Source organism: Dermacentor variabilis, chromosome 8 (assembly GCF_050947875.1).
Source record: "Dermacentor variabilis isolate Ectoservices chromosome 8, ASM5094787v1, whole genome shotgun sequence".
Lineage (NCBI taxonomy): Eukaryota > Metazoa > Arthropoda > Arachnida > Ixodida > Ixodidae > Dermacentor > Dermacentor variabilis.
This window is the reverse complement of record NC_134575.1, coordinates 78050253-78061810: the sequence shown is the minus strand read 5'-3', so window position 1 is coordinate 78061810 and position 11558 is coordinate 78050253. Positions and strand designations below refer to the sequence as shown.

Here is an 11558-nt window from a genome sequence, read left to right as displayed (position 1 = left end):
GCGCTGTGGGTAAGATGTAAATAAATACATCAAGTTTATGAATTTGCGCTCGTTTTACAAATTTGCGAATGTTGTGCCAAGTTTTAGAACAAAGGAATTCCTCGCATGCACATGCCCTCAAGCTCTTCAAAGATAGCACGGCGCAAGATTGCAGCAAACGCGATGCAAGAAAGAAACTGTAATGTTGTCTGCGCCACCCTCTTGTGGACGCACCGGGCACCATATAGCAGAGGAGCATACTTCAAGCGAGTTTATTCAGAAAACGTCCTGAAGTAGGAGAAATTGGACGCATAAATGTCCCTAAAATGTCACTGGCATCTAAACACAATGTGTTGCTTGTCCGGCTTTGCTGCTCAAACTCTGCTGCTGCTTGTGTGCAGAGTTTGAAGCTAAATCATGGTTATTAAAGTGTGTATGCATCCCACAAAAGGCTTGTTCTCAGGGCGTACATTTAATTGCACACTAAAGGAAAACAGTAAGTCGAGCTAGATAGACGGATTAGTTGTTTTGATGTTCATCATGACTTACCATGTGTCAGTATACAACATAGTTGGGTAGAAAATTGTCGCCAAAGGCACCCCTTCTGCTTCTCAATTAGAACCGTTGAAGCCAAACGGTTCAGTTGACGCATATCCACGTGATCTCTTTCTCCGCTGTTCTCTGTGAATCAGCCAGCGCTGATGTCACATGAAAGGTATCATAGTCCGCCACAGGAGGTGTCACTCCGATTTTCCACTAGGTATTTTTCTTGCTGACAAAAGTGCTGTTCTCATTACGAAATACGAAATCCTCATCACAGAAGCCTAGTATTTCAATCTAGCTGAACTTAATATTTTTCTTTAGCAGTGCGCTTTTAAAAAATACCTGCTCGTCCTCCTTGCCCCTTTGATCGGTCATTCTTGTGTCTGAAAGATTTTACAAATTTTGACATTTACATGTTGGCAAATACGCCTATTTGTGTCCTCAACCAAATTTAAATGTCTTGTACATGTGGGTGCAGATTTTTGTTGACCCTATTTCATCAAAGTCGTTGAAAGACAATGTAGGGGCCGTCACCAGGCGATGAGACCATGGCATGATAGTCCATATTCATACGATCCTGAAGAAAAGAAAAAAAAAACGCTTGTGCAGGAAGAGCACACACAATGCAATCAACATACACACAGAATAAGAGCAGCTTTTACACATAGGCTTTATCTTTGAAACCGCGCGTAGTATAATACGCGTACGGTAACTCATGAAATAAAATTTCATACGCTAGAAACCCAGAAACCAATTTGCCAGCAAGAAGGCTACATTTTATTCTGTGAGCTAGTTGGCCTCTCTCTCAAGAAATAGTAGTGAGGGTGGGATGTAACCGTTACAACGGCAAATTCTCTTTTTATAGGCTCCTACTTGTATTGGGAGTGGTTAGCATAACGCTGCTCCACTATTACTACTACATTATATTTATTACCTCAACTTTTTTACTACACAGTCTTAGTTATGTATCTGTACATGTATGGCGAACCGAGCGAGATGTACATTGACCAGTCTTCCTATTTTGTATGGTTTAACGCACTGCTCTTATGCTTCCATTCAATTTTGCGCTTATATATATATATATATATATATATATATATATATATATATATATGTCTGGACGCCTTTGTTTATTTATCTGGCAACGCCTTCTAACGGAATCTAAAAAGCTTGTGGCAACCAAAAGCACTGCCGCGAATGGCCACATTGATAAGGAATGTGCTGTACGAGAAGAGGCACGAGGCACGCTCACCTTCTGAGACTCTCCCAGTGTCAGCTTGAATTTGTCGACCATTCTTGCACCCGTGTATATGATTTCCAGAAGCGCTAGACGCTTGCCAATGCAGTTCCGTGGGCCATCACCGAATGGCTGGTAAGCGATTGTGGGCCTTGCAGCAACGTTCTCCGGCAAAAACCTAAAACAGCAGCAGCAACAAAAACAAAAAAACACTACTGTGGCCTCACTTCAGAATGAGAAGCTGCTCTTACGTCACCAATGCTACCATCTTAAGTGCACGAGACCCAACTGCGTCCGTTTTCTTTTTTTGCCCGTTACCTCACGTTAAAGAAATGGAATTCACTGAAGCTCAATCACCGGCACCTACAGAAAATCGATCCATGTTTAAAATTGCAGCTCTTACCAGGACATACTCCAGGTTAAGTAACTTACTCGGTAAGCTGGGAATAGGTGCTGCTTTTACAAATCATTGATTTCACCGACATTAATTTCTAGCAGCAACAGCATACAGTGTCAAATGTAACATATGTGGCACAGAAGTAACTCCAAAGCGCCTGCTGTGTGCATGCCCATCACATGAAAATGACTGAAGAAACTAAATGACAGGCTCGTTATGAGAACGGAAGATTCTGGGACCGTGGCCTCGCCTGTAGGTTATGCGCACGGCCACGAAAACTGCTGCTGTGCCTTTTGAGGTTCACCATCTTATATTGTCTTATATGCTGCGAACTTTCTTCTCCCGTCCTTCTCATATTCCACTTCCATTTCTCTTTTCCCGGTGAAGGGTAGCAAAACGGGCTAAGGCACACTCGCGCCTCCCCCCTCTCGCTCTGTCAAACCTGCTGATTTAACAAGTTATTTAGTTGAAGTCAGAAGACAGGCTTTTTGAAGGAGTCTTTTTTTTTTCGAAACACTTTCGTATGTGCCCTTTTCAACATAGTCCCCAATGTACCTATACTGACGATGATCTTGTGTTTATACTGCGTTGTGAACAAGGAACCCCCCCCCCCCCATCCCCGTATAGGTTTTTAATTGTCAATAAACGTTCGGACTTCCTCAATTGCCAGAATCTTCTATGTGCTGTGTCTATTATATAAGTGGGTGAACAGAAATTTCACTTTCGTGCAAATACTTGTGCTGAATTAAGCCACCATGTGCGCTCGCAAGCGAAAATATCGAGAGAAATGGTGCCACGAATCTTTTTTCTTCGCATCCGGGTAGTGCTGGGTGAAGTCAACTAACACATTCTACGTGGGCGTGTTCAAGCAATACAATGTATTAACGCAATTCCACCGTGCCGAGCTGTGCTAGAAGCAATTTTAATTACTTTTTGATGCCGCAGTCCTCAAACACTTGCTCGCGAGAGTTAGATCATTCTTTAGTAGAGACCGCTTCCCTTGTAGTATTTATGGTTGAATGTTCGCATTTGAGTTTGTGTTTAGCAGCCCAAAACGCACACTTGAAGCGCTTACCTGTCGGGGTCAAACTTTTCTGGCTCCGGCCAGATGCGAGGGTCCATATGGATCTGAATAGTTGGCGATAAAATGCTTGTACCCGCCTTGTAGTTGGTGCCGTTATACTCAAAGTCATTTATTGCGCTTCGGGTTGTGAAACTGCAAGTTTAAGAGCAAGAGGCATATAAGTAGTGCAACTTTCGCGTGATTAAGTACGGCAGCAATGTTGAACTCGTTTGGAGACTTACGTTACGACGGGCGGGAACATACGAAGAGTCTCGTCCACAACTCTGGCCAAGTATTTTAATCCTTGCGTTATTGCCGTGTAATCCAGTACTCCCTGCGATGAGTTAACGAACCTGCGTTAACGAACCTCCCTGCGAACAGTTAAGGCAATAGCGTGACGTGGTATCTCCATTGCAACCTAATTTGCGACAAAATGCAGTCTAGTTCTCATTGTAGCGTCTAGCAGCTACCAATGGCTTAATTTGTATTCTATGGACTGCCCTTTTTCTATATTAAAAGGCCATCCGAACATATTGGCAGCCATGATAGTCGGTGTTCCTTGAACTTGTTCCATGTGGAAGAGAAAGCCAAGGCCCACGCAATGGCTTTTCATGAGACCCGGAGGTCTACGAAATCTTATTTCATGCTGACATTAACTCCTTGTCCGTGCAATCGCGTATTCCTACGTGAACTGCGCTTTCCTATCCCTTACCAGCTTAATGTGCAACATAGTTGGAAAGAAGATGAGACGAACAGTAGATTTAGTGTAAACTTTTCGAGGTTTGCCCACATAGCATGTTAACGGTGATAGAGCGAAGTAATTTACTACTGGAAACAATTGCCGGCTAGCATCCTTCTCGTGAGGAAATATCGTGGCGTTTTGTTTAGTTTTCAGATTGTGCTTTACATGTGACGACCCGCGTGCTCTGCACAAAGAATTTCTCACAATTGCCTCGAAAGAAGCAGATGTACTCACATAGCGTGCAATAACAGACTTCACTTCCTCGCGGACATTTTCCTGGATGTCCTGATGCTTGGCGAGAACATAGGCGAGGTAGCTTAGGCCTGTGGCTGTTGTCTCGAAGCTGAAATCAGCCGTGAAACGTAAGTTTGTGATGAGGTGTTTGACTCGTACTTTCTAGCAGGAGAGATGAGCGCAGCCATGGAAACAGCGTACATGAGAAAATATTTTGCAGCTAACAGGCTCGATGAAACGCATCGTGGCAACCGCTCCTGTGCAAATCATGTAATCACTAAATAATTCGTTAACGAGTGCCATCCAGGAGGTGCTGAAGCATGACTGGCACTCTGAAACCAATCCTCAGCGCCTCGTGTCCTCCGGCACTCGGCTGCTTATGTGATTTGGCAGAAATATTTCACGTGATCTTGTGCAAATGCGAAAAGCGGAAGCCGATAATCATAAGCGGGTGGAGTCGAGGCAGGAATGAATGTTTATGTTTGTCATTCTGTGAGCTTGCATTCATTAATTTTGAAAGCAGCAGTTTCATTTTGAAGTACGTTCGAAAGGATCTCATGCCGCGGAGCACTGTATAGGGTGCGTGGCCTTCATGTGTGACGATGATAAAGCTTTCACGAGAGAAGTGCAGGTATAACAGACGAATCGTCGCTGCAACGAAGAGCTAGAGCTCATGCGGAACCCCACATGATACCGTACTTCTCGATCATTGGGAGCTTCAAGAAACGAACAATCAAGTTTGTTTTCAGTGAGAATGCGAACAACATTCATGTGCAAGTATTTCTTTTCGGCTGAAACGTGCCTCTGGTGGAATTGAAGTTACGTAATTATGTGCTACATTATCTTCTAAATCAATCGAAATGTTGAACTGCCCCAGCCTTCTGTAAATTTCAATTTTTGGGGAGCATGGGCTTTTACAGTGCTAAAAATGTCATATCTGTTTCATTTTTACACTGTCCACGGAAAACATGACGACGTCTGGACACGTCTGTGCTGTAAAAAAGCCAAGTTGCAATGGAGAGCAATGATGTGGCGCACGCTTACTGCTCTACATGAAATTTCTGCTGCTACAGCGCCGGGGCCCACGTTGATAGATGTATGACACTCATACTGAGTTCCGTAGAATTTCGATATTCTAGTGGAAGCCAGTGTCCCGTTAAATTATTTGAACTTTTCTCACAAGGATGCCGAAATAAAAGGAAATTTACTGTGCCTTAGAGTTTTTTTTACCTCTTGTCTGCGAATAAACCTTGAAAGTGTTTTCTTTGTTAATTTGTTACCTTACTTACCCAGCGATGAAGAGAATGGTAGTATTGATGCCAACTTCTTCTGGACTCATTCTTTTGAAAAGCTTGGCGTCAGCTGCGTGGAAGAAATACATGTTGAATAATTATGTTTACAGAACAGTGCAATCTTCGAGGAGCAGCTGTGTGCTCAGCAGAAAATTTGTGATGAAACGTGCAATATGAAAAATAGACAATATGTTCCGGACTGATATTGTTTAGGAAGCATGTCAGAATTTTTTCTTAATGTAAAAGACTTGTTTTACACTGCGCTTGGGGCTGAATCATCAAGTCTCATATTTAATACCGAATTTACGCCTTGCGAGAGCAGTTAAACAGCGCTACGATTCAGAGTACTTCGCTTAGGCAATTTTTAGAAGTTAATTCCACGATAGGAATGTTCGCCATTTTGTAAGACTCGCAAAATCTGAAAACATAGAGTGTGAGATTTATCCTCGGGTTACGCACTTTTCTTGCTGTGACGGCACAGGTTTTGATATTTAGGCAATCCAACGTTTTTTGTTCGCATACCTGCTTCGGTAGTGTACGACGTGAGACCATAATAAAAAAAAAACTGAGAGACGCAATCGCGAGTAGAGGCACCGCTAACTGAATGCTGCAAACTGAACTGCATTCTACCCACTCGCTGGATCGAACTTGTTGGCAGTGACAGAATCAGAAGAAGAAGAAAAAATGGCTGTGGCTTAGCTAAGGTTAAGCCCAGGATGCGAAGCATACTAGCCTTTATTTTAGTTGTTGAACCACTGTTTAGCCTGGTGAACTGCTGTTGCTTGGCTATATTTGGTTCGGATAGACGAAGAAACAACTCATGCAGGCGAGCGCACGAGCTGAGACCCGGCTATGTAGCTACGCGGCCGCAAGCGAGCGCACGAGTTGAGCCTCCGCTTTTGCAGCTGTTATGACGTCATATGGTAGATACGCGGCCGCGCGCGGCGCAGCAAGGAAGAGCGTGGTTGTGCGGCTAGTATGCTTCGCATAAAAATCCCCGCAATTACGATACCCCGTAATGCGAAATTCGAGCGCAGCTCTGCGCGTGTTTTCATTTCGCGATATATTGGCTGGCGCGGACAATCTTGCTCGAGCGACACGTTGCAAACGGAGCCAGTGCGGCGCGACTGCCTCGCTAATCGGGAGATCGCGTGAAACAGTGCGTGGGTGACGCGTGGGCACGATTCACAGCAGCCGCCGCAGACAGACCTCCTCTCACGCAGCGCTGTGTTTGCATGTATGGTATCTCCGGACGCGCACGTCGCATATGCCATCCGTGAACAGACGACAGAGCTCATCTCTGACGCCATCTGGCAGCAGTCGTCGCAAGTCTTGGGCGGTGCTGCGCTTTTCTTCTCACGCTGTGCTCCGCGTTGGTTTACATCTTTCGCTTTGCTTATTCGCTCGGTTACGACGAGCAGTGCCGATGTTCGCCGCAGGAACAGGCGCCTAAGAACTGCTTTCTAAAAAGGCGAGTCAACCAAAGTCACCGTGAAAGAAGTCTAGGCGACGTATATTTATATGCATTGACTTGCAATGAAATTAGGATATTACCAGTGTGGCAAGTTGGGTCGGCTAGTCAAATTAAATTAAATTATGGGGTTTAACGTGCACCTATATATAAGTACACGGATGTTTTCGCATTTTGCCCCCATCGAAATGAAACCGCCGTAGCCGGGATCCGATCCCGCGTCCTCGCTCTTAGCAGCCGAAGGTCGGCTAGTACACACAAGAGAGAAGAAATAGCTCTTTTGAACTGGACAGAGGCAACGACTACTTACACGAGTGCTGACTAACAACCATACAAATTGATTATTTGGGCGCGTTGTCTATAGTCAATTTCCTTTCGCTTTATCCTCTGCTACTTTCAACACTAGTTAAGGACGGAGGATGTTTCAGGTCCGAAGTCGGCACCTCTCGATGACTCAAGTGCATGGTCGGAAGATCTGTTGTACGGTAAACAGACGCTATATTCAAACAAGTCGTTCCCTAGTTAGGGCATAGAGGGTTCGCTGACGCATGTGTCACCATGCCTGTGAATAGCGAATGCCGAAGAGCATTAAAGATGATGAAATGTGGCCTTATTGCGTAATAATAAGGCGAAAGCCTTAAGTGGCTCGTGGCAATGTCTCATACCCGAAAAAGGCACAGTGAGACAAAAAAGGAGCTGAGACAGAAAATATCGTCATCAGGAATAGCTCATATCCCCGTAAGCAAGCAAAGATACAATGGCTGAACATCAATGAAAAAAAAAAACGAGACAAAGCACGAAGAAAAGAAAGAACTAAAGAAGGAACGAAAAGAAACGAAAGAAAGAAAGAACGAACAAAATAACAAAGAAAGCAAGAAAGAACGAAAGAAAGAGAGAAAGAAGAACCTTTAGGTAGTAGGCGCTCGCATTTGTCGTTGAGGGGGTCGACCTACAGCGCCATACATTTACTTCAACCTACTGCTTGTTGTGTCTTGCTTGCAAGAAGTCTGACCCCACCGATCGTATAACTTAGTACATCATCACGTGTGCAGCAGGCTTTCGCCTTCGCGTGTTACAGGAGCGTAATATGCTGTCGAACGTTTTCAGAATTATTTGCAGTATTTTATTTGTTCCATTGTGGGGCCTTACACTTCTATCCGGTCCTTCTATTTCATTTACTCATGCCGAGATATTTCATTCGCTTTTTTGGGGTGCATGTAGGCTGACGCTGTCTTCTTTCGCGTCAAGATTGGTTGACACACATGTATTTGTTTTTGTTCTTTGACAAAGAGTCCAGGTAGGCTGATCCTGAAGATAGGGCAAGTCACGTTCAAATGTGGTTAGTTTTCGACTATACTGGTGCTAACTACGCCGGTATCTTTAATTTGACTTACATTGCAACGAATATTACCTTCTTATCTCGTTGGCACCTACATTTTGATAGCTTTTGTCACTCCCTATGACATTCCAAAGTTACGAAATTCTCCCTTTCGTTAAGGGATTACATATACACAGAAAGCAAGATCTCAGATACGCCAAACCTGCCTGAAGTCGGCAAAGAAGACCTCCTATACTAACAGTTTCTATACCCTTGCTTCTAAGAAAGTATTTGCTAAAAAATTCTTAAGTAGTCATTTATAATGATTGCGTCACTACACGTTCTGGTATACCTTGTAGCGTGTCTCAAGTCCCCGTTATGCTAAACATAGCCAGTTTATTTTCAGAGCGTGCAATAAAACGACAAAGCAGCGGTAGTCTCACTGAATAAATATTCTTAAGTGAAAAAAGACTGATCAACCACACTGTCAAGGTAGGTGAACGACGGGCTGAGGGGACGATGAAATATCAAATAGAAAATTATGTGCGATGTAAACGAAATTGCTACAGCAATATGGTAAATATGACACATACCATCAAGAAGTTGTGGTGCTTCCGGCAGCTCTCCTTCCTCACTCTCAACATCAAGCATCGTCTGCAGCATGTCCGGCTTCCTCGCCTAAAATCAGAGGTACAAATCATAGCGAGTCATGTCCTCTGTTAGGTTATCAAATTTTAACGGATACGACTCCACAACCATTCGAAAAAGAGTTCCAGCAATGGTAAGGTTGTGTTAAATTTTTCACAGTGCAAGGTGTTACGGGCTCATTGGAATAGCCGTTTCGGTTGGCGATGTTGTCCGCCACCGCCCTCGCCGGTCTCCGCCGCAGCTGTCGCCAGGAATGAGAAATAAAAAAAAAAACCAATTCCCGCCAGGATCAAACCCGGGCCTTCTGCGTGCGAGTCTGCAACTCCACTACTGCGTCGCGCCAGCGCTTCTTAGCTGCGGCAAAAGCATGCCATATACACGTGTCCTAGCGCGCGAGGAGTCACGTGATTTGAGATGCGCGGCGCGTAGCCTCCATGCGTGCCTACTTTGCATACTGCATGTTGTTGCACCAGGTGGCACTCCATGTAGCAGTTGCATAGTTAGCGGTACAAGGTAGATAGAGAAGTTTTAAAAAAGAAGAAGAACATTAAGGAGATGCATACAAAAGTGCTACAATGAGAAACACCTGTAGCATACCCGATTAAATAAAGCAGGCTAAGTTACTGTTTCTCCCCGGCTCGTTTGAAAGGGCATGTCAGTAATTCACTATCTTTACCAGAAGCAGCCCCGTATCGCGCCCATTGTCACGCGATGTGAGATGCACGCCACGTAGCGTCAATACGTGCAAGCTTTGCATTGCAGTTGCGTTGTATTTCACCAAACAACATGTAGCAGTTGCATCGTAGCGTGCCACATGTAAAGGGAATGTGACATATACGCCGCTTATTCTGGATCCCTGTGTTTGCTCTTCAGTGCCCGTCATGACGCCTCCTCGCAACTTACGAACTCCTGCTGAAGAAGCGAATCGTACACCTACGTGCGCGGCTGCAACTACGCAACGTCGGTGTCGGCAGACCTCTTTGCAGAGAGCAGCAGAGGCCGCAGCTCACCGTCTAGAAGGGGCGGACCGTTCAGTTCGATCTCGTGATAACGACGCAAGGAAACTTCGCCGCGAAGACCCTGTAGTGCGCGCTGCCGAAAATGGAGCTCCTATGGAGCCGCTCCTCTAGCTTACGCAGTGGCTTTGCTGTGTGTGCCGCGCCGGGCTGTGACTTTTTTTGATTTACTAATACAGCAACAAACGGCGCCCTAGAGACCGCCACACTTCCATTAGCCACGCCATGTTTGAGGGAGATCGGATAAATACATATTTATGTTTTGACCTGCATCAAGGCTGTCTAAGGCTACACGAAAAATAAATAAAACAAACACTGAAAGTCCCATGGCATACTGTCCGCGAAGTAGCATATTTCGCATAAACAAGTAAAACTCTGCATGTGTACACAGGAGTCGAAAAATGCTTCAGGCGGAATAGGAAAAATCAACATAAAATTTTGAGTGAGATGTGCGCGCTTCATGTTTTCCATGTCTAGTGGCTGAAAAGCTGCTTTGAAGTACAAGTCACCTTACTTTGAGAGCAAGGAGAGTCCGGGACAAGGAGTTCCTGAAAATGCTTATTGTCCTCTTTAAAATTCTCAACATTTAATTAATATACCATTCCCAGAGCTTTGAAGTAAGTTCGTGGAGTAATAGAGTAATTCATTCTTTTGTATATTGTGAGACTTCGCTTATAGTCTATAGAGGGGTCCGTAATCATATAAATAGAATTAAATGCATGATAAGCAGTCACCGGCACTCGATCCACCAATATTATGCCGACAACCTCGCCTGAATTTCTTGATGGACTTTTGCGATAATATCTTTAAATGAACAACACGATATTCGCTGGTTTATTTTCAGTTCAGCGCGTATGTACAATCATAAACTCACCTCGGGATTTTTCATGCGAAGCTGAATCACCTTTGATGTGTGTTTGTTGAATATGTCATACGTGAATGAGCCAATCTTTTCGTTCAGCCAAAGTATTGGCGCGATGTACTTAGACATCGTTGTTGTACTATCTAGAAAAGTGAAAGAGAAAAACTGTCATCCACCAGAATGTAGCGCGAAGATATATAAGAATCTCATGCAGGTTCCTCATAAAGAAAATTTCCCCGTAGAAGAAAAACTCGTTCTGATCGTAGTTCGAACCCGGGACGAACGCCTTTCCGGGCGGTAGCTTTGTAATCTGAGCTAATGAGGTGGCTTGAAACTTCCAAAGCAAGGCCCAATTAATAGACATTTCGAAGCGCATAAAATCTTCAAATAATCTTTTTTTTATTCATATACCCTAAGGGCCCATTCGGGCATTACATAGGGGGGGGGGGGGGGGAGCCAGTTACAATTAGAAACGTGTAGAAAAAGAACATTGGTAAGATACAGTGACAGTGACATAATTATATGCAGAAAGAATAACATACGCAAGTAGGCACTCAACACAGAAATGATCACACATTTAGGAAAACCTTCAACTTGTTAACAAAAACATCATGGTTAATGGCAGATACAATGTCCCTCGGTAGTCTATTCCAATGATATATTGCCAAAAGTAATGGTGAATGACGGTACAGATTAGTGCGAGCAAAAAGGGGTTGCACTTTAAATGGGTGATCAAAACGCTGAAAAATAGTATGA

General features: G+C 44.2%; 1 protein-coding gene across 1 annotated transcript in view; it reads right to left on the bottom strand.

Annotated features, from left to right (window-relative positions):
• Window positions 1–239: 239 nt before the first annotated feature.
• LOC142590343 (cytochrome P450 3A5-like) overlaps window positions 240–11558 on the bottom strand; it is a 43513-nt gene continuing 32194 nt past the window's right edge. The window contains exons 8-15 of the mRNA XM_075702399.1: window positions 10815–10945; window positions 8870–8954; window positions 5485–5557; window positions 4196–4304; window positions 3462–3553; window positions 3232–3372; window positions 1775–1937; window positions 240–1099 (exon numbers count right to left, since the gene is read on the bottom strand). Of these exons, the coding sequence (XP_075558514.1) occupies window positions 1022–1099; window positions 1775–1937; window positions 3232–3372; window positions 3462–3553; window positions 4196–4304; window positions 5485–5557; window positions 8870–8954; window positions 10815–10945 (872 nt within the window). The 3' untranslated portion in view covers window positions 240–1021. The remainder of the gene's footprint in view (window positions 1100–1774; window positions 1938–3231; window positions 3373–3461; window positions 3554–4195; window positions 4305–5484; window positions 5558–8869; window positions 8955–10814; window positions 10946–11558) is intronic.